General features: G+C 39.3%; 2 protein-coding genes, 1 long non-coding RNA gene and 1 pseudogene across 4 annotated transcripts; 3 read left to right on the top strand and 1 right to left on the bottom strand.

The window, feature by feature from the left end:
• Window positions 1-177: 177 nt before the first annotated feature.
• LOC112086847 lies at window positions 178-732 on the bottom strand. 2 transcript variants are annotated; one of them, XR_002899698.1, is made up of 3 exons: window positions 588-732; window positions 404-515; window positions 178-245 (listed from the first exon to the last, which is right to left on the bottom strand). It is a non-coding gene; the product is annotated as an uncharacterized LOC112086847 (long non-coding RNA). The 2 variants fall into 2 exon arrangements; XR_002899697.1 differs by having other exon boundaries at window positions 178-302.
• Window positions 733-3,533: 2,801 nt separating this feature from the next.
• Window positions 3,534-4,857, top strand: LOC112086648. The gene is made up of 2 exons (XM_024155619.1): window positions 3,534-4,337; window positions 4,444-4,857. The coding sequence occupies exons 1-2, from the start codon at window positions 3,534-3,536 to the stop codon at window positions 4,855-4,857; spliced, it is 1,218 nt and encodes a 405-aa protein (XP_024011387.1).
• A 567-nt stretch (window positions 4,858-5,424) lies between these two features.
• Window positions 5,425-6,973, top strand: LOC18017951 (histone-lysine N-methyltransferase ATXR5). The gene is made up of 5 exons (XM_006402163.2): window positions 5,425-5,896; window positions 6,014-6,094; window positions 6,381-6,613; window positions 6,707-6,807; window positions 6,889-6,973. Exons 1-5 carry the CDS (start codon window positions 5,545-5,547, stop codon window positions 6,971-6,973), a joined length of 852 nt encoding a protein of 283 aa, XP_006402226.1. The 5' UTR covers window positions 5,425-5,544.
• Window positions 6,974-8,021: 1,048 nt separating this feature from the next.
• LOC18017952 lies at window positions 8,022-13,081 on the top strand (annotated as a pseudogene).
• The last annotated feature ends 3,222 nt before the right edge of the window (window positions 13,082-16,303 follow it).

The following is a 16,303-nucleotide window of genomic DNA, read 5'->3' on the forward strand; positions in this document are numbered from 1 at the left end:
AAGGAAACCTTCCATTCCTTTGAGAGGTTTCCCACCGACCTCGGCCTAATGGGCTATCTTCGGCCCATCTTCGCTCGGCCCATCTTCTCTCGGTACATCCCTTCGTAAACCAGGCTTACGGTTCGCCGATCTCAGTTTGTACCGGAGAAAACCAGGGTGCGGTTTTCACCTCCAACACTTAGCTTCAAGCTTAGGTGTGACCTCATCAATGGCTTTTCTCAGATTCCCAATGAAAATTCCTCCATCTCCAAACCGACAAACGTCGGTAGCAAAAAAGTATCAAAACCAAAACAGCTCTTTAACTGGTATACATCACAAACATTTTCAAGGCGATGCAATGTAACAAAACATACAGAGGAATCATGGCGTAAGAGAAATGATATCAGCTGTGATGATTAATTACCAGAGGGTCTCTTCTGCTCTTCTGCTCTTCTGTTGAGATCAAGGGCTTTGAAAGTCTCTTCTGCTCTTTCAAGTCTTTTTTTTTCTCTCTAGTCAAACTATCACGAGCCAAGCTGTTGAATATACCAGACAGTGCTAAGAGATTGATTCTCGACATCAAAAACTTGAAAAACGGAAACTCTAACCTGCCCGACGAATTCGTCGTTGAAGTACTTAACATGCCCGACGAATTCGCCAGTTATCCAGAAACACGAAATGGGAACAAAAAACTGGAAAGAAGGGACAATTGATCTTGATTGAGAGTCGGAGAGGAAGAGAAGAGTCGGAGAGAATGAGGAGAGAAAGAGGTTGATCGAGAGAAAAAAAATTTCTTTCTCCATTATTTCATCAGCCAACCAAATCGTGACACCTAGGCAACAAAGATCGATCCTTATTGTTTCCTAATTAGGATTCGATCCTCCTAATAAAAACCATTTTTGATTTTCTTTTAGGCCATTAATTCTTTAGAAATCTAATTAGAAACTGACGATAAACATGGTCTAAAGTATAAGTGTGGACTAGCTTACCTTCTGTTCGTAGCGGTGGATGTGCCCGTTTTCCTTGCAGCAGATTTCTAATAAATAAAAAAACTCAGTTGTTTTATTTTCAGTTATGATAGTTTTCCTTGACCATGTTTATCAAAGAAACTTTGGTCAGTTTCTGTTAATAAAAAAACCCAGTTTAATCAATAAAGCAGATTATCAAAGCAGGATCGATCCTTAAATTGGGAGTAGAAGGAGCGATCCTCCTAGCTGAAGTGGCGATATTCTATTGGCTAGGAGTTGATTTTGTCCTTAGACAAAATTTAAGAAGTTTCATCCCCGACTATATTTTCTCTTCCCCGACAAAATCAAACTTCTCTTCCCCGACTAAATTTTCTCACCACTCCGTCGCTTCCATTCTCGGCGATTACCGGCGATTACCGGCTTCCAAGAGAGGAATCGAAATCCTGCCGCCTCCGTACTCGTCCAGACTTCTGGTGAACAGCAGCACAGTTTCTCTGTCAGAACCACGAGACATGGAAAATTCTGAAGAGGCCGATTTCTTCAGCTTTTGGGATCCGAGGTAATTCGGTTGCTACAATCAACTCTTTTTTGTTCTTAAACATGCATATTGTCCCTTGGAGATCGTTTTGTTAGTGGGTTCCAATTTGATATTCGCTTGGGTATGATTTGGGAATATGGTTTTTGATGTGGGTTTATCTGGTTTGATTCGATTGTTTTTTAACATAATTAGGTTGGGTATGATATGGATTTGGGGTTCTTTGATATAATTTTGTTGCCTGTTTGGTATGGTTGTGATATATGAATTGTTTGAAAAAAATTGTAAGATCTGAATTGTTGATATCGATTGTTTCTAATTTTGTATGGTTTGATGGTTGTGTAGAGTTTCGATGACATGATTTGTATGCTGGTTGTATTAGAAATGGTAGAATCTGTTGTTAGTTTGAAATGGTTTTCTTTGATTGATCGATGCTAGTTATAGTTGTGTTTAGGTGCTAGTTTGACTTGTATATTTGGTTCTGATCTTTTGATGTTCAGCGTTGGTTGCAGGTACATCTCCTCTTCATCATACAAACGAGTTCATCTACTCTAGTTTGTTAAGGTAAGTTTTCTTAACTACATAATGGTTAGTATAGGTTTGTGAGTTGGATTTAGTTAGTTTGGTTATAATAAATGCGTAATCACTAGTTTATAGGTGAGTTAGGTAGTAATTGCTTTGTGCTGGGTAGATAGAGACGAATGTGTGATGAATGCTTGAAGGTGTGATGATTGCTTGTCATGTCGATATGGTTGTGTTTGTGTTCAATGCATTTTCATATTTTCTTTGTTCTTTTTTTTCTTTGCAACTTCTTTCCTCTTCATTCAATACAGACATTTGGTTTATAAAACGAGTTCATCATTTCTGCTTTTTCTTCTCATTGCTCTTCTTTGTTCTCGGTCCTTCTTCCATCTTTGGTCTTTGTTCTCTTTATTTTCTCTCGTCTTTTTCTCTTTCGTTTTTCTCCTCTTTGTTGTCTTTGTTGTCTTTGTTTTTTGTCTTTCTTTCTTTGTTCTTTGTTCTTTCATTTGTATCCTTTTTCTCTTCTTCTCTTTCCCGGATATGTCTTCATATCCTTTCACTCAGCCTTCTTCTCTTGTTGAACTGTTGAACAGTCAACAAGAGAGCATCTTTGCGTTAGGATCATCGCAGCCACCAGTGTTCATTTCTCAAGCTTCCCAGGGTGATGCAAGCGTTGGTGTAGACAAGGACAAGGAGAGAAACGCGAGGAGGCAATGGACGCCGAGTGATGATATTCTCCTCATCAGCTCGTGGCTCAACACCTCCAAAGATCCTGTTGTTGGAAATGAGCAAAAGTCAGCGGCGTTTTGGACGAGAATCTCAATCTACTTTGTTTGTTATCTTATTTAAGAAGTATGGCCTTTATGAACTATTGCTTTTAAAGAAGTGTTACTGAGCTGACCATTTTCTACTGTCTTTATGTTTTGTCCTTAAACGAAAATCTGAGGATGGATGTTCTTCTCTATTTATGTTCTACCAATATGTCTTCAATGCTTCATATGCGAAATTACCAAGGTTAGTTTCTTTCTATCATTGCTTTGTAACTATAAATTTATGTTTGTCTAGTTATGTGTAATCGTTAAAATTATGTTTCAGGTTTGCAATGGCATTAAAGGATTCTCGTGACACAAAGAAACAATGGCAGTAAGAGACAATGGACTTGTACAACCTTATCACCGCGTGACACAAAGAAACAAAGACATCCAAGTCGATCAGAAAAATTGGTCCTTTTGCTTTAGTTTTTTTTGGGGTTTAGTAAATGGTGTTTAGTGATTTTGTCAACTAGAAACCTATGTCCACAAGCTTCTCATAATATTTTAAACCACAAGTTGTATGTCTCTTCGCATATAAGTAGAGTAACACAGCACTTCATTGACTACACTTCTCTCCTTTTAAGCATTTTCAAATACAAATGCCATATTCTCTACACTTCTTTGCTTTTTAACTTCTCTGCTTTTTAGTTTTTATAAATACAAACTCCAGAATTCTATAAACGATCTCCATATTCACACCTCCTCTTCTATTCCATAATGGCTTCTTCTTCATACACTAATGATTTAGATAGAGCCATCGATGAAACTGTTGATCAATATTTTGATCAAGTTTGTGATCAAACCTTTGAAAATCTTTCCATTGCATATGGTGTTCAGCAAGAGACAATAAATCCACGGAAGAGAAGAGCTTATATTGAAAGAAACCGTGAAGAAGGGCACAACCGTTTGTGGAATGATTATTTCGCAGAAAATTCAACATATCCTGCAAATCTATTCCGCCGGCGTTTTAGGATGAACAAGCCATTGTTCTTGCATATTGTTGAGAGGCTTTCCAATGAAATTCCCTATTTTCAGCAGAGGAATGATGGTTCCGGAAGGCCTGGTCTCTCTGCGCTTCAGAAGTGTTCAGTAGCAATCCGTCTCTTGGCATATGGCACTGCTTTTGATACGGTTGATGAATACCTTCGTCTCGGTGCAACTACGGCTCGTAAATGTTTGGAACATTTTGTAGAAGGTATAATTGTTCTCTTTGGGGATGAGTACCAAAGACGCCCCACCCCTCAGGATCTTAGACTACTTGCTATTAGAGAGTCGAGAGGATTCCTCGGGATGATAGGAAGCATTGATTGCATGCACTGGGAGTGGAAGAATTGTCCCACGGCATGGAGAGGACAATTTACCTGTGGTTCTGGCAAGCCCACCATCGTTTTAGAGTCTGTAGCCTCATATGATCTGTGGATATGGCATGCATTTTTTGGACCTCCAAGTACTCTAAACGACATAAATGTTCTTGATCGCTCACCTGTTTTTGATGATATCATACAAGGTCGAGCTCCGCAAGTTACTTTTTTCTGTCAACGGAAGGGAGTATCATATGGCTTACTATCTCACTGATGGTATTTATCCAAACTGGGCTACATTTATTCAATCCATTAAACTTTCCCAGGGTCAAAAGTCAAAATTATTTGCTACCACTCAAGAGAGCGTCCGAAAAGATGTCGAGCGTGCTTTTGGAGTATTGCAAGCTCGATTTGCCATTATTAAAAACCCGGCACTTAGTTGGGATAAAGCAAAAATTAGCAAAATTATGAGGGCATGCATCATTCTCCACAACATGATAGTAGAAGATGAGCGGGATGAATGGGCGGGATACACACAATATAATGTTGCTGAATTCCAACAAGGAGACGGAAACGGAAATGCACAAGTGGATCAAGATTATTCGACAAACCAGCCTACAAATATCGCTAATATGTTCGATGCTCGGAACAGAGTTCGGGATTCAGACATTCATAAGCAATTGAAAAAGGATTTGGTTGATCATATATGGCAAAAGTTTGGTCACTTAGTGGGTAATTAAGTTTAATTGTTAAAATTGTGTTGTTTCAATAATTCTGTTAAGTTTGTAATGTTTTCAAATTATAATAAATGTAATATTAACAATTTCATTTTTAATAATCAATCTTTTTTTAATTAAATTTTTTTAAGAAATTCATCACAGTTTCTCTAATTTACCTATAAAAAAACATGAGTTTCTTCTTGGTTTCTTATTCCAATTTTACTAATATAATAACAAAGAAGAAACCAACTCATATTCCAACTTATGTTTTAAACTGCAATTTGTTGTGTGGTAGTTGTCTTTTATTAATGTTTTTGACTTTCTTTAGCAAAAGAATCTGTTAGTGGAAGTTATAGACCGCCCAATCTGCAAATATGTGTCAAAAGCGTAGTATTTCATTATATGACTGATATATATTTTTGGGTTTAGAGAAAAAGAGATTTAATGACTGTAAAATTGATCTCTTACAATGTTATATAACTCTGTTAATAAGACAAACAGAAGCTGCCTTACCAGTAACTTTGAAATTGTCAAATATTAAAAAAGAAAAATAAGGCAAGAAAGTAAGAAATCGAAGGAAAGAAAGAACCCAAATTACACTCGAGGTGATGCGCACATTAGTTTTCATGCCCACACGCGGTGCACATTAGCCCCAACCAATCAAAATCATCTCTTCCTTCTCCGGCGACTCTTCTTCCGTGAGCCGCCATGGCCACGTGGAACGCCTCCTCCCTCACGGCGTCTCCTTCCCGTTTCGTCTCCTCGAGGCGAAGAGCGAAGGCTCCACGGAGACGACCCTCCTCCGAATCTCCACCGAGGAAGATGAAATCAATCGCCGATATAATGGCGAAATCTGTCCCTGTGCTTGAACAGGAACAAGACGACAGCTACGGTGACGTCACCTGCGAGAAATGCGGCTCCGGAGAAAGAGACGATGAGCTTCTTCTCTGCGACAAATGCGACAGAGGGTTTCACATGAAATGCCTTAGGCCGATCGTGGTTCGTGTCCCCATTGGACCCTGGCTCTGTGTCGATTGTTCCGATCAACGACCTGTGACAAGTAGGGGTTTTTTTAGCTTGAATGTTGGAAAGTAAATCCTTTTCGTTTGCTGCTTTCTTTTTAATTTTTTTTTTCAAATTTTTGGGCATTGTTTTCTTGTCCGGATAATTTGTTTAGGTTTATCTCAGAAGAAGATTTTGCATTTCTTTCGGATTGAGAAGCAAATTGATCAAACGGACAAATCGGAGTTGAGTCAAGGTACGATTTTTGTTTTTGGTCTTTCCTTGTCTGAAAGCTCTTAGCTTTATGAATCTGAATAGGTGTTTCTCTTGATTATCAGTTTAATGAATATGAAACAGCTGAAGTTTAGCCTATAACATACTTTAAATTAGTGTTTCATCTGTTGCCCCTCATGAAGCATTATTGCTTAGGGTTTGTTAGCATTGATGAGAACTAACATACCTTAAATACATGGATTAGCCGAATATCAAGTGTTTGAAATTGAGCAAAATCAGTATTAATGGCTTCATTTCTTGTTTTGAAGAAGAGACTAGAAAGTATCGGAGACGAGCTTGCTCTTTGACAGTGAAGAAGAGAAAGAGAAAACTATTACCTTTGGTTCCATCAGAAGATCCTGATCAAAGGCTTAAACAAATGGACACACTTGCATCTGCCTTAACAGCATTGGGTATCAAATACAGCGACGACTTAACTTATATTACCGGAATGGCTCCTCGCTCTGCAAATCAATCCAAGTTCGAGAAAGGTGGCATGCAGGTAAAAAAAAAGGACAATCTTTCAGCCCTTTTCAATAACTCTCTCGTGTAAGTTACTTCCCTTAGTTGTTTTCCTCGGCTTTTATTTTTGCAGGTGCTTTCGAAAGAGGATTTGGAGACATTGGAGCAGTGTCGAGCTATGTATAGACGAGGAGAATGCCCTCCTCTTGTTGTGGTATTTGATCCGCTTGAAGGGTATCTCTCGATTCATTCGATCAATCTTCCCTTTAATGACAAAGTGGAGTTATAAACATGTTTTCTTTCCGTCTATTACAGTTACACAGTTGAAGCAGATGGTCCAATTAAGGACTTAACATTCATAGCTGAATATACAGGGGATGTTGATTACTTAATTACTTAAAGTATATTAACAATCAAAATTTGCTTTTTTTCTTTTCTTTTTATGGCAGCAGAATATAACTAGTTTCAATTCCCTACCACACAGTGTAATAATAAAAAAAAAAAAAAGGCATCACTAGCTTCACCGGAGATCTATAGTAATCAGATCAAAATGGGGTTAAAGCTCGTTAGGATAACGAGGTGGTTAGTTTGAAACCATTGGTAATGTTCAAGTAATGAAACGTGTGAAGAAAAGAGCTTCTGAACAAAGCTTCTTTGTGAGACAGATAGTTTCGTTTACTTTGAACAAAAAAGAAGCAAAAGGGGTTTTATGATTCCAAGAAGTTATACTCAGACAAAAGACTTTGCAAGAAAATGACCTCTCATCTGTTATTGGTACTTGTTGCAAAGGGAATCAGAGACATGAGCATTCTGTCTCGAGATTGAGAGTCAAAGTTTGCAGGAAAGTCCTACAAAGAGGGGCGAATGCAGCTTATAATAAAGGGGTGCACCCATTGATCTTTAAAGATTAATGCTAATAATAGATTAATGCTAATATATATGGAATAGCTAATGCCCCAATTCAATTTCATTTTGGGTTTTTCTTTTCCAATTAATTAATCCAAAGCATAAATTTACTAATTCATTCGTCTCCTATTCAACTCAATACATATATATATATATATATAGATTATTACTTTCATTTTGGTTTTAAATAGTATATATCATAGTCGACAAAAAAAAAAAGAAAAAAAGAGTAGTATCTATCATATATAGTTTTTATTCTGTTTTCAATTAATTTATTTACACTTTTTAATGTAAAGTATATACAAATATGCATCCAACAAAATGGTGCATGCAAACAAAATGGGAACATTTTAAAAACAACTTTTTACCAAAACAAAAACATTTTTAAAACAAAACAAAACAAACAAAACAAAAAAAAACCCAATTAAGTCGGAAATCACCTCCCGCTCAAACAAAAAGCTTTTTCTTCTTCACTGTCTATGCCGGTGCTGCCACTTCCCAAAAAACAAAACGAAACTGTGAAAAGCCCTAACGCGAAGAAGATGGATCGCAAGGGGAAGGAAAAACAGGTCGCGGGAACTGATTCGTCTTCCGGCGGGAAGAAACGGAAAGGAGGAGTCTTATTCAGAGATGAAAGCTTCAGTAAACGGAGAACCCCCGAGGTTACTCAGTTCTTCGAGGAATCCGGCGAGGTTGGTTACTATGGAGGAAGGTCCGACGAAGACTGATATGCTCATGGTAATTTCTAATTCTATTTCTCTGCCTCCGTTGATTTTTTTTTTTTTTTTTTTAAGGAATGCCTACTTTTCTTCGTGATTCTCTGTTTCGTCTTTTGTGAGGGCTCTGATTTTGTCACATTTGATGGTTTGTCTATGTTATTACCTTGTAAAATGTACATCATCGTTAAGCCATCCGTAGAATGACTAATTTCCGAGACTAGGGTTTGTTTTTGAGCTATGTTCTCGTTTGAGTTTCGAGATTTCTTCTTCATTTTTTTAAGTCCTGTGCGCTTTTGAAGGCTGAACATTGCAAAAAGTTATCATCTTTACCTAACTACTCATTTGAGGCAGATTTGGAAGATGAACCCGGTGTCGAAGCAAATGGTGAGGATGACAATGCAAAACAGGGAAGCTCTTCCTTCGTTTTTCCTAAGGAAGAATATGATAGATTCATGGAAGAAAGATACAAACCTGGTTCCGGGTTTGTTAGATATGCAGACGATGATGTGAAAAGTTCCATCGAGATGGATGCTCTTGTTCCAACTGCCAAGGATCCTCCACTATGGAAAGTAAAGTGTGCGGTATGTTAAACTAAGGGCTCTGTTTGTGCCTTAACCCAGTATGTTCTTACATCTGCTGAGTTCATGTGATTTATGCTTATAGATTGGAAGGGAAACACATTTGGTTTTCTGTCTCATGCACAAATTTGTCGAGCTGCGAAAGATAGCCACCAAACTACATATCTTGTCTGTGTTTTCTGTTGAGCACGTCAAGGGTTTTATCTTCATAGAAGCTGACAAGGAACAAGATGTGCTTGAGGTACTAAACATTTAACATTACTATGTTGGAAGATGTTGCTGTACCTTTTTGACAGTATATTGGAAGATGTTGCTTGGGGATAATCGTAACGTGTATGATATTCTGATTTTCCTTTTTTTCCTAGGCATGCAAGAGCTTACATGGTATCCATGCTACTCGGATGACGTTACTTCCTAAAGCTGAAGCTCCACATCTGCTTACTGTCCAAAGAAAAGCTAAAAAGTTGGCCGAGGGAACATGGGCTCGTATTAAGAGTGGTACATACAAAGGAGATCTTGCTCAGGTACAATTACAATTTCTTTTGCTTTATATGTTTCCTTTGCAGCTTGCTGTCTTCCTTAAGCTACTTAAGCTCTTATGCTCCATGTCCTTGTAGGTTGTGGCTGTCAATGACACGCGGGGAAAAGCATTGATAAAGTTAATTCCAAGGATTGATATGGCGGCACTAACCCAAAAATATGTAAGCACCCTATCTTCACGCTCATTTATTTGTCTATGCCCCCAAAGTTTACCACTGTTTTTTTTTTTTGTGTGTTCTACATTTGTTCTTTAGCTTATCATTTGCTTTGCACCTTTTTACTAACTTTCTGTGCAGGGTGGAGGAGTTGCTGTCCAAAAAGGCCTGAATCCAGCTCCAAGATTGATCAGTCCAAGCGAGCTTGAGTAAAAAAACTTGATCTTTTCTTCTCCTTTGGTAAAACATTTACCAAGTTTCTGATATATCTTCTCCCCTCTTTTGTCACAGGGAGTTCAGACCTATCATTCAAGTGAAGGGTGATCGTGATACTGGAATAAATTTTGAGCATCTTGATAGCCTGATGCTGAAAGATGGGTTTCTACATAAAAAATTATCCTTAGATTCATTATCCTGGGGGGTTGTTCCACCAAGGGAGGAGATACTAAAATTTACGCCTGTTGAACAAAAAGAACCTGGTGATGTGTAGTGGATGAAGGAAAAGATTATTCCAACTGGCAGTGTGAGGGGGAAAGGAGAAGGATCAGAGTGTGGAAAAGGAGAAGGTTCATCAGAATCTAAGTCAGAAAGTAGCTATGAGTTGTATAATCTAGTTTGTTTCAGGTATGGAATCGTCCATAATTGTGCTTCTTTGTGAGTTTTTGTTGTAATTTCATATGTAGAGTACTTCATCTATTTCCCTTTGTAGTCGAAAAGACTTCGGTCTGATTGTGGGCGTGGATGACAAAGGTGACGGCTACAAGGTATATAGTTAGTTATTCAACATCTCATATTACCATATGGTCTGTCTCTGATGAGTTGCATAATATCCCAGGTTCTGAAAGAAGGTTCTGATGTACCCGTTGTAGTCAGTGTTGGAAAAAAGGAAATGCAGAATGGACCGTTCGATTCAAAATTTTCTGCCCTGGATATGAACAACAAGCAGATATCAATAAGTGATGTCGTGAAGATTTCCAAAGGCCCATCTGAGGTATGATTTTATAATTTTATTATACTTGTTTGTTTCTGTTGCCCTTTTCTTTGACATAATCAGGTGAACGAAAAATTATGTGAAAGCTTCTTACTTCTGATGCATGAATTATAAATTCAGGGTAAACAAGGAGTTGTAAGGCAAGTATACCGAGGGATCATATTTCTTTATGCTGAAAGTGAGGAAGATAATGGTGGATATTTCTGCTGCAAGTCGCAAGCGTGTGAGAAAATTAAACTCTTTACTGACGAATCTAATGAAAAGGTAATATTGTCCAGTCCCTGCAGCTATCTTTTGATACCATTGATAGATTTTCGTGGTCTGATGACATTCTGTTTTTTTTTTTCTCAGACTGATGGATTTGATGCTTCAGCTTTTGGGGGTATTGCACCCTCCCCAGAATCGCCTCTTTCTCCTGAAAAAGAGTGGCAGCCCAAGGAAAAACACATTAACTGTATGTCTCATAAATGAAGGGTTATTATAATCTAGCTTCTATTTATCCTCTTAGACTACTCACGAATGATTTATCAAATGCAGCCAACCAAGGAGACAAAGGTAGCATATGTATTCTGTTGGCCAAAAATTGAGGATACGTGTGGGTCCATTGAAAGGGTATCTCTGCCGTGTTATAGCATTACGCTATCCTGATGTTACAGTCAAGCTTGATGCCCAGCATAAAATTTTAACAGGTTTGTTTTCGCGCATTCACACCTTCGATACAGTACTGTTCTGATGTGCTTCTGAATATTTTCAATGATGCACTTCAGTTAAAAGTGAGCATCTTGCCAGAAATACTTTCTTAAGGACAAGGTACGTTCCTCGGACTCTTCTTATGTATTCATTGTCCATTCTATCAAATGTCAACGTCTCTGACAATACCGTCTATTTCTCTAAAGTGCGGATGCTGGGACTGGTTCATTTCAATTTTTTGATAAGCTTTCTTTAACTGATTGTTGCCTCGCATCCTGCAGTGAATTTTTTTATGTTTTTTTATACTGGAATTCATCCCTTGGTATTATAGATTTGAAGTCCCATTTGAATGTGTCTTGAGAAGTGTGTTAGTTAATAATAATAGAATTTTCTCTATGATGATGTGTTGCCTTCCAAATTTTGATCGCATGTCCTCGTTGCAGGAGCGCATGGGGAAGTAAGCCTACATCTGATCGCATGTCCTCGTTTCTGACACTGCACTCTCAGCAGCCAACTGACCCAGATGATAACTCTTCAACGTGGGCCAATGCAACAGCTGAGAACAAACCTGCCTCCGCTGGTGATCAGTCTGTTGGTTTGAATTCCTGGGGTAAAACACCTGCTCCTGAAGCTAGCACTGCTGGTGGGTGGGGAGATGCGGGTGCTTCAAAATCCGAAGCTTCTTCTTGGGGAAAACGAGGAGCTACTGCTTCCAATGTTGAAGATTTAGGTTCTTGGGGTAAGCATGGAGAAAGCTCTGGTGGTAATAAACAAGACGAGGACTCGAGATGGGGTAAACTAGTTGGAGATTCTGAAGCGACTCAGAAGAAAGAAGAATCTTCTTGGGGCAAGAAAGTGGGATCTGATTCTGGTTCGGGAAAAAGAAAAGGAGAATCTAGTTGGGGGAACAAAGATGGAAATTCCAGAGCAAGTAACAAAGAGGGAGTTTCCTGGGGACAACAGGATACAGGCTCTGACGGGAACCAGGGAGGATCAGCTTGGGGTAATCAAGGTGGTGGTTTTGGTTCTGGGAAGTCTGGTTGGAACAAGTCAGCAGAAGATGCAAAAGCCAGTAGTAACAAGGATAAGGATGATGGAGGGTCTTCTTGGGGCAAAAATGACGTTGGAGGATTTAGCTGGGGCAAGCAAGACAGTGGCTTGGGAGGTTCATACTGGTGTAAGCAGAACGATACTAGTGGTGGATCGAGCTTGGGCAAGCAGAAGGATACTAGTGGCGGATCTAATTTGGGCAGGCGTGGTGGTGGTTCAGTGGGCTATTCGAGCTTGTTTAAACAGACTGAGGCTGGTGGGGGATCTAGCTCGGGCAATCTAGACAGTGGCCGTGGAGATTCAGACGGGGCTTCATGGGAATTGCCAAAAACAACTGCTAAGTCTAATAATATGGCTAAGGATAAGAGACCAGCAGAGTATGCTGTTGAAATATTTGTCGATTTAGAGACGGTCTCCATTCCCAGTATAGGCGTAGCATCTGATTTTCTAGCTCGGCTGAATGATTATCTAAAGAAGCAACATGACCAGAGCTATTATTTCCACGAGGTTTCTGTTTTTGGGATTGAATCGGAATCCGAACTTCAGAAAAGTATTTTGGAGACTATCAGATCTCCATACATCACTGTAAGTCTGTATAGGAGAAGAACCCTCGCCTGTCAACTTTGCAGGATTGCGATTCAAGGAAGAAGACAAGAGAAACAGAAACTCTTGCAAATTGAGCTTCTCCGGGAAATCTGTAAATTCGCCAGGCATCAGCGTCGTGGAAACAAGAAGACTATATGGATTATTTCTAGTGACCCTTTTTTCATAGATGTTTTGGCCAATGAGTTGAGTATGTCTAAACATGGTGGGTTCACCGTGTTAACGGACATTCCAACTTTCATGGTCGCCAATAGCATGTTTAGGGTTGATCCTTAGAAATTCATAGCTGTGGGTTATATGTTTCTACGACTCATTTTGGTTCATTTCTTTGTAAAAACTCTTGGTAATCTGAACATGCAAGTAAAAACTTAGATTTGATGTTTCCTTGATTAGAATATGAATAATATGCTTTGGTGTTTAATAGAACAAGGAGGCTGAATATTTTGTATTAACTTTCAACTTATCTTTACATGAATGACAAAATTTTGCTTATATAGTGTGAGACTCATGATTCTAAAAACCCTAAGAGCACATATACACAGACAAAATACGTGTCACTTTGTAAACCATTAGCCACAAATCGGTAAATTCTCAAACTTTTTGTGCAGGACCACATTACAGCCTATCTTCTTCCTACTCTGTACGGTACAACTCTGTTTTTGAAACAAAGATGCTTCTTCACACTTTTTTTTATAACTGCAAACTGAGCCTGCAGTTATTGGCTTTTTAGGTTTGTTTCATCACAGCCCAATAGCTGAGTTGTTGGACTCCTTTCACCATCCCTTAAACTTGTGTCTGGGAGAAGCCCAACACCAAGTTTGCTCCGAAGCTCAACAAATGCTTTGCGCGGGAGAGATTTTGTAAATATATCGGCGAACTGTTCCATCGCCAGGATATGCCTGACTTCAACAACACCAAAAGCGACTCTTTCACGAATATAGTGATTATCCACTTCAATATGCGTTGTTTGACTGTGAAAACTAGGATTTGTTGACAGTTGAACCGCAGATTTGCTATCACATTGAAGCAGAGCTAGAGCTGACTGAGAAACACCAAGATCGCGAATGAGATAATTGATCCAGGTTAATTCTGCAGCTGTGACAGCAAGGGCCCGATACTCTGCCTCTGTCGACGACCTGGAGACAGTAGGCTGACGTTTTGCACTCCATGACACAATGTTTGATCCCAACAAAACACAGAATCCTGTCATTGACCGCCGTGTATCCTAACACCCAGCCCAGTCGCTATCACTGAATGCACTTAGGGCTGGTTAGCTGTCTTTGTTGATGAACAAACCATAAGAACTTGTACCTCTTATGTAACGAAGGACCCGTTTCAGTAAAGCAAAATCAGACTCAGTCGGAGAATGCATACGCTGGAAAATGAAGTTGATGGCAAATTGAATGTCCGGTCTCGTTAGAGTCAGGTATTGAAGCTTCCCTGAAAGACTCCGGAAGTAGGTTGGTTCAGGAAACAACTTTGTATACTTATATGCTTCATCAAGACAAAGTGGTAGGGGAGTTGGCATTGGATTTGCCTCTGCCATACCAGCTTCAAACAAGATCTATTCAGCATATTTGGATTGATTTAAGAAGAGACCTCTGTCATGACTCTGTATTTATATCCCGAGGAAATAAGTAGGAGTTCCCAAGTTCTTCATGGAGAATCGAGAGTTCTTTGATCAGTCCATCGATTAGATCCAGAGAGCTTCCTGTGAGTAAAACATCATCAACATAGAGAAGGAGATAAAGAGTATGATCTCCATGATGATATGTGAACAATGATGGATCGGCATTGCTGCACTTGAAGCCAAATTCAATAAGAAACTTTGTAAACTTGTCAAACCATGCCCGGGGAGCCTGTTTAAGGCCATAGAGAGCTTTATGAAGTTTACAAACATGAGTGGGACGCGTAGGATCAACAAAACCTGGAGGTTGTTCCATGAACACTTCCTCTTGAATATCACCATGTAAGAAAGCATTCTTGACATTAAGATGTGTAACAGACCAGTCTTTTGCAACTGCAACTTTCAGCATAACCCGTATTGTAGTTGTTCGAACAACAAGACTAAATGTCTCAATAAAGTCGACCCCTTCTTCTTGTGTATAACCTCTGGTAACCAGACGGGTCTTGAGTTTGTCTAGTGAACCATCAGCCTTTGTTTTGACAGTAAAAATCCATCCGCAGCCGAGAACATTCATCCCTGGTACGAAAGGAATCAAAGACCACGTTCCATTCTGTTGTTGAGCAGTCATTTCTTCATTACATGCCTCATTCCATCCTTCATCTTTGAGAGCAGAAGTAATGGTCTTGGGAACTGATCGAAGGTTAGTCCGTGTGAGCAAGGCATAGCGTGGATTTGGTTTCCTGATTCCACTTTGAAGCCTTGTGGTCATAGGGTGAGTTCTTTCTGGTGCAGATGGAGCATCAGAAGGATCTTGATGTGCTTCTCTCTCTAATATCTCCGGTTCAGACTCATCAGTAATAACCATCTCTTCTGTGTCTTGTGACGGAGAAGGCACCAAGGGAGCTTGAACTGGAACTGTTGGAAGATGATGTGGAATATGTGGAGCCAATTGCCACGCTCTAAGTAAAGGACTGGAATAAGGAAAAACATAGTCCTTTATACTGATCAGAAAAAGGATATATATCTTCATCAAATAAGACATGTCGTGAGATATATATTCTCCTTGTGGGAGAATAAAGGCACCGATAGCCTTTGTATTGAGCATTGTATCCCAGAAAAATGCATTGCAGAGATCTAGGATCAAATTTTTGTGTGGCATAAGATCGAAGACATGGATAACAGGCTGACCCGAAGACTCTCAAGAAGGAATAGTCAGGTTTGTTGTCATTTAGAGCTTCAAACGGAGTCTTGAACTGCAAGGGAGTGGAGGGAAGCAGATCACTTAAGAAGTTGGCAATGTAGAAGGCCTCCATCCAGTATTTGAAAGGAGCTTTATTTTAGAACATCATCGACAATGCAAGCTAAGTGAGATAGCGATGCTTGCGTTTTGCAAGACCATTTTGTTGAGGAGTTGCAGGGCAGGACAACTGATGATGAATACCATGATCAGACAAATGACGTCTAAACATATGACTTGTGGACTCACCACCTCCATCACTTTGAAAGACCTTAATCTTTTTGTTATATTGATTCTCAACTAGTTTTTGAAATTCACAAATACTTGAAAGAACTTAAACTTTGCTTTAAGGGGGAACAACCAAGAGAACCTTGAGAAATCATCAACTAGAATAACATGGTATCTGAATCCTTGATTGGATACAATAGAAGAAGGGCCTCAGAGATCACAATGAATTCGATCTAGGGGTCCCAAAGCAGTAGATAAAGAAGGAAAAAATGGTAACTTGGAGCTCGTGCTCATTTGACATGACCCGCAAACTGTAGAGTTCGACTCCTTATTGCTATAAATTTCCTTAGTAGACTTCAAATGCTGAAGAACTTGGAAGTTTGCATGACCCAAGCGCCTGTGCCAC

This window comes from Eutrema salsugineum, unplaced genomic scaffold (genome assembly GCF_000478725.1).
Source record: "Eutrema salsugineum unplaced genomic scaffold, Eutsalg1_0 scaffold_2, whole genome shotgun sequence".
Classification (NCBI taxonomy): domain Eukaryota; kingdom Viridiplantae; phylum Streptophyta; class Magnoliopsida; order Brassicales; family Brassicaceae; genus Eutrema; species Eutrema salsugineum.